Source organism: Pelophylax lessonae (assembly GCF_965119305.1).
Source record: "Pelophylax lessonae genome assembly, chromosome: 2".
NCBI lineage: Eukaryota > Metazoa > Chordata > Amphibia > Anura > Ranidae > Pelophylax > Pelophylax lessonae.
Window position 1 is genome coordinate 595420317 of NC_138769.1, and position 26249 is coordinate 595446565.

Consider the following 26249-nt stretch of genomic DNA (forward strand, 5'->3'; position numbering starts at 1 on the left):
TTTTTTTTTTTTTTTTTTTTTTTTTTGGATCATACGCTATAAACAAAGAGCGACAATTTTGCAAAAATAACAATATTTTTCACATTTTTTTTATATGAAATTCCTCAAAAACAAAATGTAAAAATCAAAATTTTTTAACATTTTAGGCCAATTTGTTTTCTGCTACATGTTTGGTAAAAAAAATCGCAAAAAGCGCATTTTGATTGGTTTGCGCAAAAGTTATTGCGTTTACTAACTAAGGGAAAGATTTATGTCAGTTTTATTGTTTTTTTTTTTTTTTAACAAGTAATGGCGGCGGTCTGCGTTTTGTTTCTTTTTTTTGCGGTACTGCGACATTGCGGCGGACAGATCGGAACCTTGACTGACATTTTTGACACTTTTGGGGGTACCAGGGACATTACTACAGTAATATGTGCTAGAAATATGCACTTTTACTGTAAAAAGGACACTGGCAGGGGTGGAGTTAACGGCACTGGTTATCAAGGGATTAAATGTGACTCTAGGGGCGTGATTCTAACTGTAGAGGGACGGGGTTTGTGAGATCATCACAGGGACATGCGATCCTATATAGCAGGATCACATAGCCTCTTTGATTATCCAACGGAGAATGACAGACGGCTGTGTTTACATCAGCCGTCTGTCAGCGGCGGGGGATCGCGAGTGGCTGGCGGCCATCGGAGCCGCCGGTCACACACACTGGCTCCCCAGCTGACAAGCGGGAGCGTGCCGCCGGTTTTGTCTGTTCTTATGCACTGTTACTGTACAAATGACACTGGGAGGGAAGGGGTTAACTTTATTGGAGAGGGAGGGGTTAAGTGTGTCCCTAGGGGCGTGTTTCTTACTGTGATTGGATGTGGCTTTGTGTGCAACAGCACAGATCAACGGTCCTACAGAGCAGGACCGAGTGATCAGTGCTTTTACACAGGGGAGAGTGACAGGCGGCTTTGTTTATATTAGCCGCCTGCCTTTCTTCCTCTCCACCCAACGATCGCGAGTGACCGGCGGACATTGGGTCCGCCGGTCATTCGCCGGCTTCTTCGTGTACGAGCAGGGGCGGGAGCGCGCCTAAGGCGGCGCGCGCTCGCCCCCTATTCGCTCCCAGGCTAGTGACGTACCGGTACGTCACTTTGCCTGGGAGGGGCTGACCGCCACCGTATATAGTCGGGCGGCGGTCGGCAAGTGGTTAAAGGCCATGGCGGCCAGAGGAAGCCTTGGGCGGGCAAGTCAAAAGCCGCCCAGGCTGGAGCGGCGGCCCAGTCCGCCTCAACCCGAAGGGACGCCCTCGCCCGTTCCAGGGGTGGGGGGACGTCTGCGCGGTTTTCTCGAACCTTGGCTGCTCTGGATTCCAGACAGGTGGGTTCAGGAAATCATTCAATCGGGTTACAAGATCGAATTCCTTTCGTGGCCAGCGGACAGGTTCTTTCCCTCAAATCTTCATTTGACCCCAGATCGTTTGCAAGATCTTCATCGGGCGGTTCAGGATCTTCTCGCCCAGGGGGTGATAGTTCCGGTGCCGCATCAGGACAGATTTCGGGGGTTTTCCAGAAAGGAGGGCAAGGTGCGTCCAATTCTGGACTTAAAAGCTCTGAACCGCTTTGTGCGCGTTCAAAAATTCCGCATGGAATCGCTCCGCTCGGTGGTAGCCTCCCTGAGCCCAGGAGATTTCCTGGCTTCCATCCACCTCAAGGATGCGTATTTACACATCCCCATATTCGAGTGTCATCAGAGGTACCTCCGATTCGCAATCGCGGAGGAACACTATCAGTATGTGGCGTTACCTTTCGGTCTTGCTTCGGCTCCAAGGGTGTTTACCAAAGTGCTGGCTCCTGTTTTGGCCCTGTTCCGGGCACAGGGCATTGCGATCTTGGGATATCTGGACGATCTCCTGTTAAGGTCGAGTGCCAGTCAGAGCCTGCTGCGCGATCTATCCACTACGATTCAGACGCTCAAGGAGTTCGGGTGGACCATCAACGTTCAGAAGTCGACTTTGTCTCCTTGGGTTCGTCTCCCCTACCTGGAGATGGTCCTGGACTGCGCCCAAGCGAAGGTGTTTCTACCGGAGGACAAGCTCCGGACCCTACAGGACGAGGTCAGGTCCCTCAGAGACAACCAATCCTCGTCGCTCAGGACCTGTATGCGGTCCCTGGGGTTGATGGTGTCTGCCTTCGAGGCAATACCGTTTGCTTAGTTTCACACGCGGTCTCTCCAGGCGGAGATACTGGCCTGATGGGACAGACTTCCTCAGTCCTTGGAACTGAGGGTATCTTTGAGTCGCCTGACCAGAGAGGATATTTTGTGGTGGCTCCAGTCTCCGGCCGTAGCAGAGGGGAAGTCCTTCCGGCCGTTGTTGTGGACGGTGGTAACCACGGATGCCAGCCTGTCGGGGCTGGGGTGGTGTTCTGGGCACTCTGTCTGCCCAGGGCACTTGGTCGGAGGAGGAATCCTCCCTGCCGATAAACATTTTGGAATTGCGAGCGATCAGGCTGTGCCTGCTCCATTGGTCGGATCATCTTCGGGGCCGCCCTGTACGGGTGCAGACGGACAATGCCACTGCGGTGGCCTACATCAACCACCAAGGGGGCACCAGGAGTGCCCGGGCGGCCCAGGAAGTGACCAAAATTTTGTCTTGGGCCGAGACACGTTCCGGCAATTTCGACAGTTCACATTCCGGGTGTGGAGAATTGGCAGGCCGATTTTATCTGAGCCGCCAGACCCTGGACCAGGGGGAATGGTCCCTGCACCCGGAGGTGTTTCAAATGCTGTGTGCGAGATGGGGATCCCAGGATGTGGATCTGTTCGCGTCCCGGCTAAACAACAAGGTGGGAAGGTTTGTGGCAAGAACACGCGATCCTCTGGCAGACGCCTCGAATGCGCTGGTGGTGCCTTGGAATCAGTATCGTCTGATTTTATGCTTTCCCCCCGATTCAGTTGTTGTCCAGGTTCCTTTGCAGGTTGGTCTCGGAACCGAAGTGGTAGATTCTGGTGGCCCGGGACTGGCCGCGCCGGTCTTGGCACGTGGACATCATGCAACTGGTCGTCACGCCTCCCGTTGCGAGATCTGCTGTCTCAGGGGCCGATATTCCATCCTGCTTTACAGTCGCTGGCTTTAACGGCGTGGCTGTTGAAAGCCAGGTCCTGAGAGGCCCCTTGGCGTCAAACTCTTTGATACGCACCTTTATTCAGGGGATGCGTCATTTGGCTCCTCCTAGGATGGCGCCTTTACCTCCTTGGGACCTGAACTTGGTCCTGTCCGTTTTGCAACGTCCTCCCTTTGAAAACATCAGGGAGATTCCTCTGCCTATGCTGTCACGGAAGGTTGCCTTTCTGGTGGCAATCACGTCTGCTCGCAGAGTTTCGGAGTTGGCGGCCCTGTCCTGCCGCTCCCCCTACCTGGTGGTTCATAGGGATAAGGTGGTCCTGCGACCTAACCAATCTTTTCTTCCTAAGGTGGTTTCAGATTTTCACCTTAACGAAGATATTGTCTTGCCTTCGCTGTGTGCGAATCCCAAGCATCCTAAGGAGTTTTCTCTGCACTCCTTGGATGTGGTCCGGGCGATCAGGGTGTACATGTCGTCTACTGAATCCTTCAGGAAGTCTGATTCTCTCTTCGTCCTTCCCGAGGGACCATTTCAAAATGGATCAGACAGACAATTGTACAGGCCTATTCAATTTGGGAACGGGTTCCGCCCTTCCCTGTCAAGGCGCACTCTACCAGGGCGGTGAGTGCGTCCTGGGCTTTCTTGCATCAGGCTTTGGTGGCCCAGGTGTGCAAGGCGGCGACTTGGTCGTCCCTGCACACCTTTTCCAAATTCTACAAACTTGATGTTTTGGCATCAGCAGATTCCTCCTTTGGCCACAAAGTTCTGTGTGCGGCAGGGCCTTGATGGGGTCAGGCCGTTGCCTGTCCCTGTCTGTTGGGGTTGTTTTTTCTCCCCCTTTGGTTATTTGTTCCCTGGGTTGTTTGCTCCAGTTGAGCTTTTTTGGTTTTTGAGTTTTGACCTTTCTGTTCAGATAAGGTTCCTTTCTCTGACCTGGGTGCTGCGTTGCCTTTGTGACGGTTGCGCTTCCCACCCTTTATGTCTACACTGCTTTGGGACATCCCATTGGTGAAGACTGAATGAGTGGGCGGCGACTGTCAGAGGATGTAAGAGAAAACTGAATTTTTGTAAAATCTTACCGTAAAATTCCTTTCTCTGAGTCCTCTGACAGTCGCCGCCCCTGCCCCTCTATTGGGGTTCTTTTGGACTTTAACTGCTACCAAACTGAGTTGGGAATGCTGATATCAGGGGGGTATTGGACCAGTCGGACAGCCCCCATTGGTGTGTATGTAAATTACTTTGTTTTTAACAAGTCTTATGCCTAGCTTGCTCCTATGGATAAGAGGTCAATACCCATTGGTGAAGACTGAATGAGTGGGCGGCGACTGTAAGAGGACTCGGAGAAAGGAATTTTACGGTAAGATTTTACAAAAATTCTGTTTTTTCCTTGCTTTATTACCAAGCTTCTGTGTCACATTTGTTTTATACACGTATAGTAATGACCATAGTCTTTTTGCAGAATTGCAAAGCAGTATGTCTACATTCATGTGGGGGACACCTTCCTATCCTGTGCCAAGGTAAGTGTCAGCAGAACCTTCCATACAAAGTTCATTATTGTATACCATATGGCAGGGCTTGACAAATCCCAGGCGCCAGGTCACAGTTGTGACTAGAAATTGCGTTCTGGCACCTGGTTTTTCTCAGCTCATTTACTTTTGGTACCAGGCTTGAGCATAGAGTGCAAACGATTGGCCGCGATGCATGGCAATCGCCGGGAATCTCCCATTAAGTCCCTCCTCCTTCGACCCCATTGGCTATCTCATTTTATGGTCTTTTTCTTTTTTTTTTTTCTTCCATGCAAGGCCCACCGCTGGTTGGACGGGCCACGGGATTCCCGCCTGTGATTAGCCTCAGTGCCTGTCAGTCAGACAAGGCATCAGGTGGCTGGGCTACACGCGGCTCTTGCTGCCTTCGCTTTTGGCTTGACAGGCTGGTCTGGATGGCAGGGGCTCGGTACCCTGTAACTGGCTGACCTCATCATCATCATCATCGGTGATGGTGAATGGATCTTCCCGAGCCTGGGACATGGAGCTGTGTGAGAGGTGGCATCCCAGGGAAAGGCTTGGCCCGAGTAGCTCATGTTGGCTGCATTCAGTGCTCCCCTTATCTCTGGTCTCCTGACCCCCCCCAGGCTCCTCGTTGTTGTCAGGGTAAGGAGAGGCGCCTAGCCAGCTGTCAGGGCTCCTCTCCGATCTCCTCCATGCTACTGTAGTTCCTGTTGGCTCCCTATGTGTATATGTCCTTCCTGGGAGCCTGGTCTTTAGCTGGTCTCTCCCAGGCTAGAGGAGGCGGTTGTGGGATGGAAGGGCCAGGCTGTCCTTTACATGCTGAATCCTGGGTCAGAGCAGGGGGGGGTTAGAACAGGCAGCAGCAGTGTGTCCCTGGAAGCAGCCCATGTCCCTTGGGGAGAAGGATGGATTTCTACTATTGATTTTGGCCATGTGGTGTTTTAGATTAGTGAACCCCCTCCCCCTACTTTGAGACCAATGGGTCTCGAAGAGGGGTTTACTTATATAAGGTACCTCAAAAACCTAAAAATTCTGCAAATGCAGCAAAACACCCCCCCAACCCCTTATAATTATACTGACCGCCCGTCCACAGTACATTTTACTGCAGGCAGGGGGCATGTTCTGGGTTAGGGGCGCTCCCTGCTGATCCATGCTGACACTGGCTACAGCGGGTTTTTGTCAGCAGGTCCCGTCCAGTGGTTTATGGCTTAGACCTGCTGATCGGCTGTAGCCAAATCACAGCACAGACTCCTGGGTTTACAAACATACAGGGCTCTGTACACAGGTCAGCAATCAACGGTTCCTGTGTGTGAACTACAATCAACAGCCGAACTGGGCGACACACTGGATATTCTAGATCCTTATGGCTTCCCAGTCTGGCCTGCGAGTTCTATCCAACAATTTGCTCCATGCTACTTTGGCCGCTACATAGCCCCTCTGGACGGGGCTGACCGGCGAGGGAAACGCCTCGCGAGATCACATAGACCTGGGTCACGATCAGAGTTGCAGCTTACCTCAGGCCGCAGCACCCCCATTCCAAAATGGTGCGGTGGACTGCTGGGAGTAGCGCCCGCCTGGTGACCGTGGGATGGTGACTCATGTCCCCCCCTCCTTTCCTACAGAATTGTTAGGGTGGTCCCTGCCTGTGTCCTTTCTCAACCTCATACTTTTCCCCCTTCTCCTTAGCTGGGTTTTCCCTGTGTAGGTGCCCTCATCTGCCCTACCATGGGTGTTTTTTGGCTAGGGGGGCTTGTATGGTGCTGGGCCGGAAAACTTGTGGGTGACGCCGCTACCGGCCCTTTGGAGGATGTGTCTGTACCTGGGGGGGGGGGGCTGAGGTTGTAATTGGGTCCCCTCCTGGGGTCTCTGTGCTTCCCTATGGTCCATTGGGTTCCAAGGTCCCGTGCAGCGCCGCCATTTTTCCGTGGATTCTGTATTCCTGACTTCAGCAGCCATGTTTTTGGTTTGCCATAGTTTTAATTGTGGCCATTTTCCTGTAGTTTGATGCAGTGCTGTGGCTGCATTTTCTCTTTTTAGTATTGTGGCAGACGGTTTTGACATTCTAAAGCTGGGGTGGTGAGTCTCTGGGGGTAATCTGTCCTCCCTCTGCTGTATACAGCGATGCGGGTGCGCTGATTCCTGTGGTGCCCCAGCGGTGCACAGGGGGAGGAGCCTCCCGTTCCCCCCCCCCCCAAAAAAAAGTTTCTTAGCAGCGCATTTCAGATTAATCACTTATGGTCAAGAAGTGCGTTTCACCACCCGATCCACTCCTGGAAGCTTCGGGACCCTCTGGGTGTCAGTCTGCCCTAGCGGCCATGACGGCAGCCCTGCAGTCGCTAGTAGCCAAGGTAGATGTGGCCCTGTGAAAGGAGGCCTGGCAAGAAGCGCCCCCAGCCTTCACCTGTGTCCTCTGCTTTCTCAGAATCTGAGGTGGATTTGGCCGCCATGGACGAGAGTCATCTCACAGGGTCTGCGTCCACGCATGCTGAGTGCTCTAATAGTGAGGATGAGTCGTCGTCTTCTGCAGCCATGCATAAAAAAGCTCTGGTGGAGGCTCTGATTGTGTCAGCAGCAGCTGAGTCCTCCAAGTTTCCCACACTGAGTCGGCGACGCTGGTGCAGTTTGGCACCCACAAATCTTCCAAGGTGACTAAGGGGTTTCCCTTTCCTGCCTATTTTGACGAGATTGTCACTAGTCAGTGGGGTTCCCCTAAACGCATGGTTGGTATACCTAAGCGTTTTGGTAGGAGATATCCCTTTGAGGAGTCTCTCTTCTGAGGAAACTAACGGTTCCACCATTGGTGGATTCTCAGGTTTCCAGGCTAAATAAGGCCACAGTTTTGCCGGTGGAGGATGCTCCCTCCTTTAAGGACCCTGTGGACAAACAAGCTGAGGCTCTGGTCCGGTACCTTTTTAACCGTGGCTGGTTCAATTTTGAGACCAGTGTTTGCTATCACCTTGGTATCCCAGACTTTAACGGAATGGGTTAAGATTTTGCGCCAGGATCTGGAGGGAAGTCCAACACCCTTCTGAGCTGGGGGATCACTTGATCCAGGGGTTACAGTAGATATGTGATGCATCCCTGGATGCGGTCCTCTTGGCCGGCAGGATTTCGGTGACGGCGGTGATCTTTCGCCGCATGATCTGGTTGAAGTACTGGTCAGCTGACCAGGCTTCTAAAAAGGTGCTGACTGATCTTTCTTTTGTAGGTTACTGTTTGTTCGGTACCTCTATGGATGAGATTATTAAGGGCCTTACAGGAGGCAAGAGTACATTGCTTTCGCAGACAGCCAAGGGCAAGGAACTTCACCATAAGCGGGACCCCTTTTTTCTGCTCACAAGCGGCCCTTTCGTCCTTCTGGATAGCAGGAAAAAGGCTTGAGATGGTAAGTCCAAAGCGCGGGCACTTCTGGTTCTGCAGACAAGCCTTCCCCAGCCTGAAGGGGCGCCCTCACCCAAGTCTGGGGTGGGGGGATGTCTGTTTCTTTCCGGATCTGTGGACCTTGCTCATTCAGGACAAATGGGTCCACGAACTGATTCGGTTCGGTTACAAAATGGAGTTTCGGTCCTTGCCTCCGGAAAGGTTCTTTCCTTCCAACTTATGCCTGTCTCCAGAGCAGCTACAGGACCTGTTGGCACAAAGAGTTACTGTGGTGGTTCCAGAGTCAAAACGTTTCCAAGGATTTTATTCAAATCAGTTTACAGTTCCCAGGAAGGGAGGCGCATGGTACATCCGATCTTGGATCTCAAGGCTCTGAACCACTTTGTGCAGGTTCAGAAATTTCAGATGGAGTCCATCTGCACAGTAGTAGCTTTCTTTCATCAAGGAGATCTGCTGGCTTCCATCGATCTCAAGGACGCTTGCCTTCATATTCCAATATATGTCGGGCATCAGTGTTTTCTTTGTTTTGCCATGGCAAGGAGAATTTTCAATTTGTGGCATTACCCTTTGGTCTCGTCTCAGCTCTATGGGTGTTCACAAAGGTTTTGGCCCCTGTGTTGGCCTTGTTATGGCAGAAGGGGATTGCGGTACTAGGTTACCTGGATGATCTGCTTCTGCATGCAGAGTCTTCCTCGGCTCTAAAAGCTGACTTGGACGTTACAGTGCGAACTCTGCAGGAGTTCGGGTGGACACTTAATTTTCAGAGATTGGCATGGTCTCTGTCCACAATACTGGACTACTTGGTTCTGACACTGGACTCCGCATCAGCCTGGGTGTGTTTTCCTCAGACCATACTTCTGAAGCTACAGGATGCTGTTCGGCTCCTGTTTTCTAACCATCGATCATCACTCAGGACTTGCATGCAAGTGCTGGGTCTGATGGTCTCCACCTTCGAGGTGGTTCAGTTTGCGCAGTTCTACACCAGACCCTTGCAAAGGGAGATTCTGATCAAATGGAATCAAATATGATCCTGTTGAGTCAGGGTTCAAGGGAGTCTCTCCTATGGTGACTCCGCTCCCATGCCCTTCATCTGGGAAAATCTTTTCTTCCCCTGTATTGAACTATAATTTCCACGGGATGCCAGTCTGTCCGGATGGGGAGGTGTCTTGGGAGTGTTTTTGGCTCAAGGTGTCTGGACTCTGGAGGAGTCCAGGCTGCTGATCAACATCCTGGAAATTCGGGCGATCAGACTTTCTGTCTCAATGGACAGATCATCTACAGCACAGGTGTCAAACTGGCGGTCCTCCAGCTGCTGTGGAATTTCAAATCCCATGAGGCTTTGCAAGGGTGACAGTTACAAGCATGATTCCCACAGGCAGAGGCATGATGGGAATAGTAGTTCTGTAGCAGCTGGAGGTCCACCAGTTTGACACCCCTGATCTACAGGGACGACCTGTGCGGATACAATCGGACAATGCTACGGTTGTGGCATATGTCAATCGTCAAGGGGGCACAAGGAGTGCCCTGGCGGCCTGGGAAGTGGTCGACCTTTTGAGGTGGGCAGAACTGGTACCTCCGTGGGATCTCAATTTGGTAATGTGGGATCTCAATATGGTACTATCGGTCGTTCAAAAGCCTCCTTTTGAAAATATTCAGGAACTTCCTCTGCTCACTTTGTCGCAGAAGGTGGCTTTCTTAGTAGTTAGTACTTCCGCACGTCGCGTGTTGGAATTGGCTGCATTGTCCTGTTGGTTACCTTACTTCGTGATTCATAGGGACAAGATGGTGTTGCAACCCTGTCAGGTGTTCCTTCCTAAGGTTGTTTCGGGGTTTCATTTTTCGGGTTTCGGTGTTTCTCATTTTGTTTCTCATTTGTTTCCTAAGCCGAAACATCCTAAGGAAAATGCCCCATCTGCTGCGACCATTTCCAAGTGGATCAGGCAGACGGTGGTGCAGGCCTATTCTATTAAGGGTCAGGTTCCGGGTGGTTTATCCCCATCGGGGGGGAATTGGTCTGCTGTTGATTTGAGGCTTCGGTCCTGATGCTCCTTTTTGGAGGGACCCCTCATATCTTGGATATATCGGTACCATATTTACTTGCTCTCTGTCTCTATTTGGTCCCAGTCATCTTCATTTGTCTCATTCTGACATATATCCAGTTTATCTTGTTTGTATTGGTATCAGTTGACAGACTCAACTCAGCAGACCCCCCCCCATTATGATTTATACATTTTTCCGTCTCATTTGACCTACTTATTGCCCAACACAATGGGTGTAAGGTCATTGTGAATCATTACTCGCCTCTATTGGGAGTCGGTATACCAGTAGCTCCAGAAGAAGCTTGATTCCTCAAGCGAAACATGTAGGGCATCTGGCTGCATGAATTATCCCTTATTTCAGGGCCGTAGTATTTCAGCGCCGCGGCTACGCTGATTCTTGTGCTCCAGCAGTGCATGCGGGGGGGGGGGGGGGGGGTTGTGTTTTTTGTTTTGTTTTTGTGCGTGGCCCTGCTTAACCCCTTGTGGGCAATGGAGCCTCTGGAGCGTGCATCACCACCTGACCCACTCCTGGAAGCTGCGGGACCTTCTGGGTCTCAGTCTGCCCTGGTAGGCCACGACGGCAGCTCTGCAGTCACTTGTGACCAAAGTAGATATGGCCCTGCAAAGGGCGTTCTTTTCTAACCAATTTGTTAAGGGGTTATGGTAACACTATACCCTTAGGTTGTATACATAATTGTATTGTTACATGGCCCTGCAAAGGAGGCACCCCCCACCTTTACCTGTATCCCCTTGCCTCCTCAGAGTCTGAGGTGAATTGGGCTGCCGCGGATGAGAGTCAGCCCCCACTGGGTCTGCATCTAAACTCGCTAAGTGCTCTAATAGTGAGGATGAGTCCTTCTCCGCAGCATGAAAGAGCGCTGGTGGTGGCCCTAATCGTGTCAGTGTGGGAAACTTTAGCCTTGGCAGTGTCAGCGGATGCTGAGTCGGCGATGTTGGTTCAGTTTGGCACCTGCAAATCTTCCAAGGTGACAAATGTGTTCCCCTTTCCTGCCTATTTTGACGAGATTGTCACTAGTCATTGGGGTTCACCGAAAATCATGGTTGGAATACCGAAGTCCCAAGCGAATCGCTAGGAGACATCCCTTTGAGGAGTCTCTTCTGAAGAAACTGACGGTTCCACCGTCAGTGGATTGTCAGGTTTCCAGGCTAAATAAGGCCACACTTTTGCAGTTTGAGGAGTCTCCATCCTTTAAGGATCCCGTGGACAAGAGAGCTAAGGCTCTGGTCCAGTACCTTTTCACCGTGGCTGGTTCAATTTTGAGACTGGTGTTTACTTTCTTCTTTATATCTCAAACCTTAATGGAATAGGCAAAGATTTTATGCCAGGATCTGGAAGGGATTCAACACCCTTCTGAGCTGGCAGATCAGTTGATCCAGGGGTTACAGTACGTTTGTGATGCATCTTTGGATGTGGGCCCCTTGGCTGGCAAGGTATCTGTGACTGTGGTGATTCTTCGCTGCATGATATGATTAAAGCACTGGTCAGCTGACCAGATTTCTAAAAAGGTGGTGACTGAGCTACCTTTTGTAGGTGACTGTTTGTTCGGGGCCTCTATGGAAGAGATCATTAAGGGTCTAACGGAAGGTAAGAGTACATTACTTCCGCAGGTTGCTAGGGGCAAGGAACCTCATCGTAAACGTGGTTACACATAGTTACATAGTTAGTCAAGTTGAAAAAAACACAAGTCCATCTGGCTCAACCTAAAAAAAAAAACTTAATGAAAACCAACCTTACAATCCCATATATACAATCCTATACCCGCTGTTGATCCAGAGGAAGGTGGAAAACAAAACCCAGCAAAGCATGATCCAATTTGCTACGGCAGGGGAAGAAATTCCTTCCTGATCCCCCCAGAGGCAATCAGATATTCCCTGGATCAACTTTACCTATATTTATTAGTAGCCACTCATATTATGTAAACCCAGGAAAGAATCCAGGCCTTTTTTTTTTTTTAAAGCAATCTAGTGAGCTAGCCAGAACAACCTCTGGGGGGAGTCTATGCCACATTTTCACAGCTCTTATGGTGAAGAAACCTTTACGTATTTGGGGGTAAAAATATGTTTTCCTTTAGATGTAAAGAGTGCCCCCTTGTCCTCTGTGTGTACCTTAACCACTTAAGCCCCGGAAGATTTTACCCCCATTCCGACCAGGGGGTATTTTGCGATTCGGCACTGCGTGAATTTAACGCACAATTGCGCGGTCGTGCGACGCTGTACCTAAACGAATTTGACGTCCTTTTTTTCCCACAAACAGAGCTTTCTTTTGGTGGTATTTGATCACCTGTGCGATTTTTTGATCACGCGCTATAAACAAAAAAAGAGCGTCAATTTTGCAAAAATAGCAATATTTTTCACATTTTTTTATATGAAATTCCCCCAAAAAAAATGTAAAAATCAAAATTTTTAAAAATTTTCGGCCAATTTATTTTATGCTACCTATGTTTGGTAAAAAAAATCGCAAAAAGCGTATTTTGATTGGTTTGCGCAAAAGTTATCGCGTTTACTAACAAAGGGAAAGATTTTTGTCATTTTTGTTGTTTTTTTTTTTAACGCGTAATGGCGGCGATCTGCGATTTTTTTTGCGGTACTGCGACATTGCGGCGGACAGATCGGACCCTTGACTGACATTTTTGACACTTTTGGGGTTACCAGTGACATTTCTACAGTAATCAGTGCTATACATATGCACTGTTACTGTAAAAATACACTGGTAGTGAAGGGGTTAACTTTATTTGGAAGGGAGGGGCTGTGTGTGTCCCTAGGGGCGTGGTTTCTACTGTGATTGGCTGTGGCTCTAGCTGTAAGGACACTGATCAACGGATCTACATACCAGATCCGTTTTATCAGTGTCTTTGCAGCGAGGAGAATGACAGGCAGTTTGTTTACACAAGCTGCCTGACATTCTCCCTCTCCCCCGCCGATCGCCGAGTGACCGGCGGACATCGGGTCCGCTGGTCACACGCGCGGGGGGGTCCGTGACCACGCGGGAGCGCGCCCCGGGGGGCGCGCGCTCGCTCCCTAGACCCTCACAAGCAAGCAACGTAGCCCTACGTTAGTTTGCCTGTGAGGGGCTGACCGCCGACGTAGATAGTCGTGCGGCGGTCGGCAAGTGGTTAAAAAGAGCAACTCAACACCAAGTTCACTATATGGACCCCTTTTGTATTTATACATGTTGATCATATCCCCCCTTAATCTCTTCTCAAGAGAGAATAAATTCAATTCCGCTAATCTTTTCTCATAGCTGAGCTCCTCCATGCCTCTTATCAGTTTGGTTGCCTTTCTCTGCACTTTCTCCAGTTCCCCAATATCCTTTTTAAGAACTGGTGCCCAAAACTGAACTGCATATTTAAGATGAGGTCTTACTAATTTGTACAGGGGCAAAATTATATCTCTCTGGAGTCCATGCCTCTATTAATACAAGAAAGGACTTTGCTTGCTTTGGAAACAGCAGCTTGGCATTGCATGCTATTATTAAGCTTATAATCTACCAGAACACCCAGATCCTTCTCCGCTATGGATTCCAGCAGTTCTACTCCACCTAGTTTGTATGATGCATGCATATTCTTATCCCCCGAGTGCATAACTTTACATTTATCAACATTAAACTTCATTTGCCACAGAGTTGCCCAATGAAACAGTGCATTGAGGTCAGCTTGTAAGTTGGAGACATCCTGTAAATAAGTTATTCCACTGCAAAGCTTGGTGTCATCTGCAAAGACTGAAATGGTACTTTTAATCCCAGACCCTATATCATCTATAAAGATATTAAAAAGTACGGGTCCTAACACTGATTCTTTGGGTACACCACTGATAACCTTAGACCATTCAGAGTAAGAATCATTAACCACTACTCTCTAAATTCTATCTTCTAGCCAATTTTCTATCCATTTACAGACTGATCTTTCCAAGCCTGTAGACTTTACCTTACACATTAGCCTTGTGCGGGGAACTGTGTCAAACGCTTTTGCAAAATCCAAGTATTAAACGTCCACAGCCACCCCTCTGTCCAAGGTTTTACTTACCTCCTCATAAAAGAAATTAGGTTTGTTTGACAACTTCTGTCTTTCATGAATCTATGCTGTCTGTTGCTTAAAATATGTTTTTTCCAGCAAGAACTCATCTATGTGGTCTTTTATTAAGTTCTCCGGTATCCTCCCGACTATAGAAGTTAAACTAACAGGTCTATAGTTACTTGGCAAAGACTTTGATCCCTTTTTAAATATAGGCAACACATTGACCCTACGCCAATCCAGTGGTACTATTCCAGTCCTTAACGAGTCCCTAAAAAATTAGAAACAAAGGCTTTGAATTACAGCGCTCAATTATTTTAGGATGCGTGGGTGGATGCCATCTGGTCCAGGCGCTTTATCCACCCTTATTCTGTTTAAATATTTCTGGACCATATCACTTTTAAACCATTGTGGATCATTTGGGGCTGTGTCAATACTATCCTCATTATGGCCATGAGCTCCCCCATGCTCCTTTGTATACACAGAGCTGAAGAAAGTATTTATTAAATTAGCTTTCTCTTTGTCCCCAGTCACCCACTCCTGATTATTTTGTAAAGGGCCTACATGCTCAGACCTAACCTTTTTACTATTAATATAATTGAAGAATTTTTGGGGGTTTGTCCTACTGTCTTTTGCAATCTGTCGTTCATTTAGAATTTTTGCATCCTTGATTTCCTTTTTACATATTCTATTATATTCTTTGTAATAGTTAAACAAGGACAGTGTTCCTTCATTTTTTTATTTTTTTTAAAAGCTTTTCTTTTTATCTATAGCTTTTTTAACTTTGGCCATTAGCCACATAGGTTTTAGTTATAGTCCTTTTAAACTTATTACCCATGGCAATATACTTTGCAGTGAGTTTGCATAAAGTCTTTTTGAAAATTTCCCATTTCTGTTCTGTGCTCCTCAATGCCAATATTCCCTCCCAGTCTAAATCCTGGAGAGCAGCTCTCATCCTTGGAAAATGTGCGCTCTTAAAAGTGTTTTTGTATTTCCTGTATGCATTTTGTGCTTACAGCGAACATTAAATGAAATCATATTCTGGTCACTGCTACCCAAATGTTCTTTTATATGAACATTATTAATAAGCTCTGCATGGTTTGAGATTATCAGGTCCAGCAGAGCATCATTTCTAGTGGGAGCCTCAATAAACTGCACCATAAAATTGTCTTGTAATAGGTTTATACATTTTTGCCCTTTAATTGTTCCAGCAGTGCCATTTCTCCAGTCAATGTCTGGGTAGTTAAAATCCCCCATTATGAACACTGTCCCAGCCCTTGCAGCCCTTTCTATCTGTGCCAGGAGCTGAGTCTCCACCTCCTCATTATTACTGGGAGGTCTATAACAAACTCCAATGATAATCTTTTTATTACGCACACCCATGTACATTTCAACCCATGCTGCTTCAGACTCCTCACACTCGCCATCAACTAGGTCCTCTTTCACACTCACTTTGAGATCACTTCTCACATAGAGACAGACACCACCACCCCTCTGTTTTACCCTGTCTTTCCCAAAGAGAGCATATCCAGGAATAATAATAGCCCAGTCATGTGAAGAATGAAGTGTAGATTCAGCAATACCAATTAAATCAGTTCTCCTTGTGCACCAGAGCTTCCAACTCACCTATTTTGCTTGGCAGACTTCTGGCATTGGTGAACAAACACTTTAATTCATTGTCACATTTTGCACACCTATTTTGCATATTTTTTATTTTGGTACAAATAGTACCTTTTCCAATGGTTGTTTGTAACATGGGAACCTTCTTATCCTCTGTCATAACTCTCCCCCCCGTCTTTTTCTATGCCACCCACCAATTGGGGCTGACCCCTGTCTGACCTGTCTGCCCCATTATAATCTAATTCACCCTCCCCTTCTCAATCCTAGTTTAAAAACTCCTCCAGCCTTCCCATAAACCTCTCCCCTAGCACAAAAGTCCCCTTTTCGTGGTCCTTTCTTCCCGGCTCACAAGCGGCCCTTTCATCAGTGTGGATCGCAGGAAAATGGTTCTAGATCCACCCGCAACTTTGCGGGATGCTTCAAGAGACCCTGGAATGGTAAGTCCAAAGTGGTTACTTCTGGTTGCGCAGAAAAGCCTTCACCAGCCTGAAGGGGCGCCCTCACCTGCATCTGGGGTGGGGGGGACTACTTCTCCTTTTTCCGAATCTGTGGACCTTGCTCATTCAGGACAGATAGGTCCAGGAGTTGGACTGCACTGCCCTGCACTTGGTGGTGGAATACTGGTGACCCTGTTGAACTACACGAATGATTTGCGGCTTGTGAATTGTTGGAGTTTCGGATTCTCAGGGGATGGATGTTTTGATAAACCAACAGTGAATGACTTTATAGGACTATTCTCCATATGCTGGGAGGAGTTCAACACTTACCAGAGTGACATCTTGGGGGACTCTTTATGGGTTATTTTAGAGTCTTATTTTAGAGTCTTATTTTAGAGTCTTTTTTAACACTGGTTCAAGCGCTACTATTATTCTTTATTTATTTATCACCAAATATACTGCTTATTTGTTTAAGTAGCTGCTACATTGGTTTTAACTTTTACCAGCCGGTGTGCTGGTGCTTCCTGGAGCGCGGAGACTAATTCACAGTATAGGCGTAAGACTGAGGAATTTGTTTACATATAGGTCCAGGAGTTGATTCGGTTTGGTTACAAGATCGAGTTTCGGTCCTTGCCTCCGGCAAGGTTCTTTCCTTCCAGCTTTACGCCTGTCTCACAAGCAGCTACAGGGCCTCTACAGGGCAGTGCAGGACATGTTAGCACAAGGAGTTATTGTGCCGTTTTCAGAGGTGGAACGTTTTCAAGGATTTTATTCAAGTCTCTTTACAGTTCCCAGGAAGGAAGGCAAGGTTTGTCCGATCTTGGACCTCAAGGCACTAAACCACTTTGTGCGGGTTCAGAAATTTCGGATGGAGTCCATCCGCATGGTGGTATCTTTCCTTCATCAAGGGGATCTTTTGGCTTCTATCGATCTCATGGACATTTACATTCATATTCCAATATATGTCGGGCATCATCGGTTTCTTTGTTTTTCCCTGGGCGAGGAGCACTGTCAATTTGTGACGTTACCTTTTTGTCTCACCTAAGCTCCTTGGGTGTTCACAAAGGTTTCGGCCCCAGTTCTTGCCTTGCTACGACAGGAGTTTGCGGTACTGGGTTACATGGATGATCTGCTTCTGCATGCAGAGTCTTTCTCGGCTCTAGAAGCCGACTTGGACATTACTATGCAAACTCTACAGAAGTATGGATGGACACTACATTTACAGAAATCAGCACTGACTCCGTCCACCAAGCTGGACTACTTGGGTCTGACGCTGGACTCTGCGGCAGTCCGGGGGTTTCTTCCTCAGGCAAAACTTCTGAAGCTACAGGATGCGGTTCGGCTCCTGTTTTCCAGTCGGTCGTAGCTCACGACTTGCATGCAAGTGCTCGGTCTGATGGTTTCCACCTTTGAGGTGGTTCCGTTTGCGCAGCTCCATACCAGATTTCTGCAAAGGGAGATTCTGACCAAATGGAACAAGGATCCCCTGTCTTTGGACAATTTGATCCTGTTGAGTCTGGGTTCGAGGGAGTCTCTGCTATTGTGGCTCCACTCCCCGGCCCTTCGTCTGGGAAAGTGCTTTCTTCCCCTGTATTGGACTGTGATCACCATGAATGCCAGTCCGCATGGGGAGTTGTCTTGGGAGTGTACTCGGCCCAATGTGTTTGGACTCGAGAGGAGTTCAGACTGCTGATCAACATCCTGGAGATTCCAGTGATCAGACTTTGTCTCAATGGACGGATCGTCTGCGGATACAATCAGACAATGCTACGACTGTGGCATATGTCATTCATTAAGTGGACACAAAGTTCCCTGGCGTGCCAGGAAGTGGCCGGTATCTTGAGGTGGGCAGAACGATATGTTCCGGCCCCCTCTGCTGTGCACATTCTGGGGGTAGAGAATTGGCAAGCGGACTATCTCAGTCGGCAGACGTTGGATCCAAGAGAATGGTTTCTTCATCCGGAGGTGGTTTATCAACTGTGCCTTCGGTGGGGTACCCCTGATGTGTACCTGCTGGCCTCTTGTCTCACCAGCAACGTGCAGAGGTTCGTGTCAAGGTCTTGGATCCTCTGGCCGGTGCCGCAGACGCCCTGGTGTCCCCTTGGTCAAGATAGTCTGATTTACGCCTTTCCTCCAATACAACTTCTGTCGAGACTGCTACGCAGAATCGAGGTAGAAGAGATTCCAGTCGTTCTGGTGGCAGCAGAGTGGCCTTGCCGGTCTTGGTACGCAGGCCTGGTAAGGCAGGTAGCAGATGTTCCTTGAAAATTTCCTCTCAAGGAAGATCTTCTGTTTCAGGGACCAATCCTCCATCCTGCTTTACAGTCGCTGGCTTTAACAGCCTGGCTATTGAAAGCCAGGTGCTGAAGGACAGAGGGCTGTCAGTCGGTGATCCCTACTCTGTTGAAAGATATGAAATCTACTTCAAGATAGGTTATCATCGAGTTTGGGAGGCGTACATTACTTGTTGTGAATCTCGGGGGGGGGTTTCTCCCCGCTCCTTTTCTGTGTGTCGCCTGTTGGGAGTTTCTACAACTAGGTGTAGATAAACGTTTGGCTCTGGGCACCATCAAGGGCTAGGTTTCTAATTTGGCCATATTTTTCCAAAGGCCATTCCGAAGTCCTTGGTTCACACTTTTGTGCAGGGAGTTCACCATCTGGCTCCGCCGGTGAGATCCCTGGTGCCTCCGTGGAACCTCCATTTGTTACTGTCGGTGCTTCAAAAGCCTCCCTTTGAAAATATTCGAGAATTTCACTCTGTCACGGAATGTGGCCTCCTTAGTCGCTATTACACTCGCACGAAGGGTGTCCGAGTTGGCTGCGTTGTCCTGTCGGTCACCTTACCTGGTTATTCATAGGGACAAAGTAGTGTTGCGACCCTGTCAGGCTTTTCTTCCTAAGGTTGTCTTGGGGTTTCATTTGAATGAAGATTTTGTGTTTTACTGTCCTTATGTCCTAAGCCGAAACATCCTGAGGAAATTGCTTTACCATCCTTGGATGTGGTAACGGCAATTTGGGTGTACCGTAGGAGCAGGTCGCATCTACTGCGACCATTTCCAAGTGGATCAGGCAGATGGTGATGCTGGCCTATTCCATTAAGGGTCAGGTTCCTCCTTTCCCTGTTAAAGCGCATTCTACAAGGGTGCTTAGTGCCTCCTGGGCCTTCTGTCATCAGCTGTCAGTGGTTTAGGTGTGCAAGGCGGCTACGTAGCCATCTGTACACACATTCACAACATTTTATAAGGTGGATGTACTTGCATCTTCGGATGCAGAGTTTGGCCGCAAAGTTTTGCAGGCTGCATTTGAAGAGGCTTCCGCTTCTTGAGGGTGTAATGTTTTTCCTGGTGGTGAGCTCCAGTTGTTACTAGTTGAGCTCCTGTTTTCTCTATCGTCCATTGACGGACGCAGCTCCTATGCTTCTTATACCATTGGGTTATGCTGCCCTGTATAGGAGTAGTACTAGGCACGAAAATAAGTTTACCACGCCTACTGCGGCTGTCCCTATAGGGTTAACCCCACACACCCTGCTCCAGCATACCAGTTTTGTTGCAAGCAGTGAGAAGACACAAAACCATCCCCATATCAGTGTGGCGGGTGCTGCGTCTCTCAATGGACTTCAGAGAAAAGGATTTTATGGTAAGTTCTTACAAAAATCCAGTTTTCTCCATCGTCCATTGACAGACGCAGCTCCTATGCTTCTTATACCATTGGGACGTCCCAAAGCAGTGTAGGCATGAGGGGTGGGAAGAAAGAAAACCAAATAGTTAACGTAAACTCCAAAGGCTAAACTTGGCCAACTGGGTAACATGAAGCTCAACCAGGAAAAGGAGCTCACCCATGAGGGAAACAAACAAGTCTTTCATTCTATAGAAAGGGGTTGACCAACGTTTGGCGTTGGGCACTCTTAAGTGACAGATCTCGGCCTTGGCTGTGTACTTCCAACGCCCTTTGGCTACGCACTCTTTGATTCGTACTTTTCTTCAGGGGATTCGTCATTTGGCTCCCCCCAGGTGGTCTCCTTTACCTCCTTGGGACCTTCCTTTGGTTCTATCGGTTCTTCAGAAATCTCCTTTCGAGAACATAAAAAACATTTCCTTGCTCGCCTTGTCGCAGAAAGTTGCCTTTTTGGTGGCTATCACCTCTGCGTGCAGGGTTTCTGAACTAGCGGCGCTATCTTGCCGCTCTCCTTATCTGGTATTACACAGGCATAAGGTAGTGTTACGGCCTAATCTGTTGTTTCTTTCTTAGGTGGTTTCAGACTTCCATCTGAACAAAAACATAGTGCTTCCGTCACTTTGTCCGAAACCTTCACATCCTAAGGGAATTGCCTTGCATTGTTTGGATGTGGTTCAGGCAATATGGGTGTATCTGGAGACTATTGCTACTTTCGAAAGTCGGACTCTCGGTTTATGAATACGGATGGACCCCGTAAGGGTCAGGCTGCGGCGACCATCTCAAGATGGATCAGACAAACGGTGGTGAAGGCGTATTCTCTTAAGGGCAAGGTTCCTCCTTTCCCTGTCACGGCTCTATGCGGGCCTTGAGTGCCTCTTGGGCTTTCCGCCATCAGGCGCCAGTGATGCAGGTTTGCAGGGCGGCCCCTTGGTCATCTGTACATACGTTCACCAAGTTTTACAGAGTGGATGTGTTGGCATCCTCAGATGCGTCCTTTGGCCGCAAGGTGTTGCAGGCCACCATTTAAGGAGCAGTTTACTTTTCCTTCTCCTTTGTGGTTTTGCTACAATTGAGCCCCAGTTGTTGCTTGTTGGGCTCCATGTTACATAGTTAGCTATGTTAGCCGTGGGAATTGCATTCTTTAAAGTTTGTCCTTTCACCACCCCTCAGTGGTTACTGCTTTTGGACGTCCTATCCGTCTATGATTGAAAGCAGCAGCTACGCCCGTCAGTGGACCAAAGCAAAAATGGGATTTTTTTACTTACCGTAAAATCCATTTCTCTGAGTCCACCGACTGACGTTTTGGTGGTTGTTCACTGCTTGCAACTAAACTAAAGATACAACGGTGAGGCCAGGGGTAATAACCCAGAGATCCCGCCCCCCTGGGCGTGTCAAAGCCTTTTGCTCTACCTGGTCTCTCCTAGTGGGAGGGGCTTATTACCATCCATCTATGATTTAAAGCAACAGCTATGTCCGTCGTGGAAAAATTGATTTTACGGTAAATCAAAAATACAATTTCTCTTACGTCCTCCCAACAGTCGCCGCCCATTCTCAGTCTTCACGAATGGGGTATTGCTTCCTCTTCACAGGAGTTTCTAGGCATAAGACTTGTAAAAGAACAATTTATCTACATAGTCACACCCATGGAGGCTGTCCTTCTAGTCCAATACCCCCTGCAATAGCCATCCCAATTCAGTTTTGTTTTCTGCCTAGCTTAGGAATGGATAGGCTTCCCTGTGCTGAGGCTACAGTCTCAGCCTTCCTCTTTTTCTTTTATAATTTATTTTCTGAAAATGTAATTTTTCTTTACTTTGCTAGCTGTTTATTTTATCAGCTCTAGTTAGTTGGATCTTCGGATGAAGACGGCGTTTGCGGAGCTGGGAATCGGACTGACCGTTCCCCAGAGGATCAGATGGAATCCCAGCCCGCCATAGAGCGTTTCGCAGGCTATGTGTTCGCCCTGGCCTCGCAAACAACCTGTTTCTGTCCATCAGGGATGCAGCCATGTGAGGTGGCTACCTCACTGGACACAGCATAGGTTCGTCCGTGCACTACTAGTGTCCCGCGTTTCTGGCTGGCGGCACTCCCCTGCCATCTGAGGGCGGGCGGTTTCCCGCTTGATATGAGGCACCCCACGCCATCGGTTACAGGTAAGTACATTCTGTGTGAGGCCTCTGTCTGGGGTCGGTAGTCCTGTGTGTCTGTGCGTTTTGGGCTCCCTGCGGGGGGTTTTATTCTCACAGCAGTGCTGTGTGGGGGATTTGGGGGTCCCTCTCCTGAGGTCACTTTAGGGTGCTTGGAGGTGCAGACACATGGGGCGCGATCGCTGCGCGGTTAAAAACCGCCGGTCCGCCATTTTAAGTGTGGGCAGCATGTCTGGCTTCATTATGGGAGTTTATGCAGCACGCTATGTAGTGATTTTGGCGCCTTGCGGCGCCATCTTGCGTGTGGCAAACGATCGTTCCGAGCACATGTCGGCAGTCATCTTGCCGAAGCCTCCCATTACTTTCAATAGGCATCCATTTTCCCTTGGTCTGCAGCCTCAGTTCAGACTCCAGCGGTGACATCACTTCCTATTTTCTCACAGAGCCGACCGAAGGAGCTGGTAACACACTGTGGGGTTCTGTCCTGCTGTTCCTTTCCTGTCCTATTTTGTGCAAACTTCCTGGTCAGTTTTGTCCCTGCGGGGAGTCTGTGTTCCACAGACGCTATATCGGTGCGCTGCGGGGTCCGCGGCGATCTTAAAGGGCCAGTTTTAAAAACTTTTTCTTTCTGTTATGGAATCACAGGACAGCAAATTCCCTCCAGCTTTGGTGGGGGATTCAGGGTCCTCTGGATCCTCTAACCAGACTAATTTGGCGGATGTTGTGGCAACTTTGGTGGCAAAAATGGATGTGCTGATGTCTGAACGTGCTGCTAGAAAAAGGCCAAGAATTTCCTTTTCTTCTGATTCTGAGTGTGACATGGTTGCTGTAGGTAGCGTGGCCCTTTCGGGGTCTCTCTCTTCTCAGGACCCGCAAGAGTCTGAGGGGGAGGTCGCAGGGGTGGATGACTCCTTCCCTGGGTCGCCCGAGGAACGCGCAGCTATGGATGAGTTGATCCTAGCTGTGAAGGAAACACTACATTTGGAGGTTGAGCCCACCCCTCCAGGCGTTGTCCTCTTTCGGTACACACAGGACCCGCAAGACGGTGCAGGTTTTTCCTTGCTCCGCAGAATTTCACCATAAGGTGAATGAGCTATGGCGTAACTTGAAACACACCTTTGTGGTGCCTAAGAAGTTTCAACTTCTCTACCCTTTTGCGGCCACTACGGCTGCGCGCTGGTGTGTGCCTCCCCAAGTGGATCACATGGGGGCCAGATTGAACAAGGCTACCTTAGTCCCCACTGAGGACTCCCCGGTGTTTAGGGACCCTACTGATAGGAGGCTGGAATCTCACGCCTGACATTCATACATGGTGGCGGGTTCCATGCTCAGGCCTATTTTTGCCTCCGTAATGGTCGCTCAGGCTGTGGCGGATTGGACCAAGGTGCTCAAACGCACCCTCGTGGCTGACTCTGCCCCTCCCACTACAGTGGAGATGGTGGATCAGATTTATCAAGGGGTCATGTATTTGTGCGATGCGGCTCTAAATGAAGCCCCTTTGGCAGTGCGCCTGTCCAGCGTCGCAGTGATTAACCGTCACTTAACCACTTAAGATTTTACCCCCTTCCTGACCAGGGCCTATTTTGCGATTCGGCACTGCGTGACTTTAACGGACAATTGCGCGGTCGTGCGACGCTGTACCTAAACAAATTTGACGTCCTTTTTTTCCCACAAACTGTTTTCTTTTGGTGGTATTTGATCACCTGTGCGATTTTTTTTTTTTTATCATGCGCTATAAACATAAAAAGAGCGTAAATTTTGCAAAAATAACAATATTTTTCACATTTTTTATATGAAATTCCCCCCAAAAAATGTAAAAATCAAAATTTTTTAACATTTTCGGCCAATTTGTTTTATGCTACATATGTTTGATAAAAAAAATCGCAAAAAGCTTATTTTGATTAGTTTGCGCAAAAGTTATCGTGTTTACTAACAAAGGGAAAGATTTTTGTTGTTTTTTTTTTAACGCGTAATGGCGATCTGCAATTATTTTTTTTATTTTTTTTTTTTAGCAGTACTGCGACATTGGGGCGGACAGATCGGCCCCTTGACTGACATTTTTGACACTTGGGGTTACCAGTGACATTACTGCAGTAATCAGTGCTATACATATGCACTGTTACTGTAAAAATACACTGGTAGTGAAGGGGTTAACTTTATTTGAGAGGGAGGGGCTGTGTGTGTCCCTAGGGGCGTGATTCTAACTGTGATTGGCTGTGGCTTAAAGTGTAGGAACAATGATCAACGGTCCTACATAGTAGAACCGTATGATCACTGTTTCTACACAGGGGAGAATGACAGGCGGCTTGTTTACACTAGCCGCCTGCCTTTCTCCCGCTGTCACGGACAATCGTGAGTGACATCTGGTCCGCCGCTCACACGCGGGGGGGGGGGGTCCGTGCCTCCGGCGGCTCGCGCTCGCTCCCCAGAGCCTCACAGGCTAGTGACGTACCGGTACGTCGCTTTGCTTGTGAGGGGCTGACCGCCGCAGTATATGTACTTGCGGCGGTCGGCAAGTGGTTAATCTGGTTAAAGAGCTGGTCGGCTGACCAGAAATCCAGGAAGACGGTGGCTGACATTCCCTATGCGGGGGTCTTGCCTTTTTGGGGAATCCCTGGATGAATTGGTTAAAGGAGTCACTGGGGGCAAGAGCACTCTGCTGCCCCAGAACTCTAAAGGAAATTTTTTCCACGGTAACCGGGCCCCCTCCTTTAAACCTAATCAAGGATCCTTTCGTGCCTTCAGGGCGCAGAACAAGGGTAAACCCTTCAAGGGCCAAGGTGGCCAGAAAAAGCCCTGGTTCGGCAAACAAAAATCCGGCCAGGCTGGGACGGCGGCTCAGCCCGCCTCTGCCTGAAGGGACGCCCTCACCCGTTTCAGGGGTGGGGGGATGTTTGCACGGTTTCCTCCAACCTTGGCTGCTCCGAATCACGGACAGGTGGGTTCAGGAAATCATTCGGTCAGGGTACAAGATCGAATTCCTTTCACGGCCGGCGAACAGATTCTTTCCCTCAAATCTTCATTTGACCCCAGGGCGGTTACAGGACCTACATCAGGTGGTTCAGGATCTGCTCGCCCAGGGGGTTGTCGTCCCGGTGCCTCATCGGGACAGGTTTCCGGGTTTTTATTCGAATCTGTTCACTGTGCCCAGAAAGGAGGGCAAAGTGCGTCCGATTCTGGACTTAAACGCGCTGAACCGCTTTGTGCGCATTCGAAAATTTCGCATGGAATCACTCCGCTGGCCTCCCTGAATCCGGGGAGTTCCTGGCCTCTATAGACCTAAAGGATGTGTATCTACACATCCCCATTTTCGAGGGTCATCGGAGGTACCTCCGATTCGCTATTGCGGAGGATCATTACCAGTTTGTGGCGTTACCTTTCGGTCTCACTTCGGTTCCAAGGGTCTTTACGAAAGTGTTAGCGCCTGTTGCGGGCACAGGGCATTGCGGTCTTGGGATATCTGGACGATCTCCTGTTAAGTTTGAGTGCCAGTCAGAGCCTGTTGCGCGATCTGTCCACTACGGTCCAGACGCTTCAGGAGTTTGGTTGGACGATCAACATTCAGAAGTCGACCTTGTCGCCTTTGGTTCGTCTCCAGTATCTGGGGATGGTTCTGGACTCTGCTCAAGCAAAGGTGTTCTTACTGGAGGACAAGCTCCGGACCCTACAGAACGAGGTCAGGTCCCTCATCACTCCGGACCTGTATGCAGTCCCTGGGGTTGATGGTATCTGCCTTCGAGGCGATACCGTTTGCACAGTTTCACACGCGATCTCTCCAGGCAGAGATCCTGGCCAGGTGGGACAGACTACCTCGGACCTGAAAGTGTTTGAGCCGCCAAACCAGAAGGGATCTGTTGTGGCTTCAGTCCCCGGCGGTGTCGGACGGAAAATCCTTCCGGCTAATTCTGTGGATGGTCTTAACCACGGATGCCAGCCTGTCGGGCTGAGGTGGCATTCTGGGCAACCTGTCTGCCCAGGGTACTTGGGCGGAGGAGGAATCCTCCCTCCTGATAAACATTCTGGAACTGAGAGCGATCAGGCTGTGCTTGATCCATTGTCTTCAAGGCCGCCCTGTAAGGGTGCAGACGGACAATGCCACTGCGGTGGCGTACATCAACCACCAAGGGGGCACCAGGAGTGCCTGGGCGGCCCAGGAAGGGACCAGTATTCTGCAGTGCACATTCTGGGTGTGGAGAATTGGCAGGCCGATTATCTGAGCCGCCAGACCCTGGAACAGGGGGAATGGTCCCTGCACCCGGAGATATTTCAAATGCTGTGTGCGAAGTGGGGATCCCCGGATGTGGATCTGTTCATGT

General features: G+C 49.1%; 1 protein-coding gene across 1 annotated transcript in view; it reads left to right on the forward strand.

Annotated features, from left to right (window-relative positions):
• The window catches only part of LOC309548200 (gametocyte-specific factor 1-like), a gene marked incomplete at its 3' end in the record, with an annotated part of 388446 nt that overhangs the window by 354801 nt on the left and 7396 nt on the right, over positions 1-26249 (forward strand). The window contains exon 7 of the mRNA XM_082248155.1: positions 4558-4615. Within this exon, the coding sequence (XP_082104281.1) occupies positions 4558-4615 (58 nt within the window). The remainder of the gene's footprint in view (positions 1-4557; positions 4616-26249) is intronic.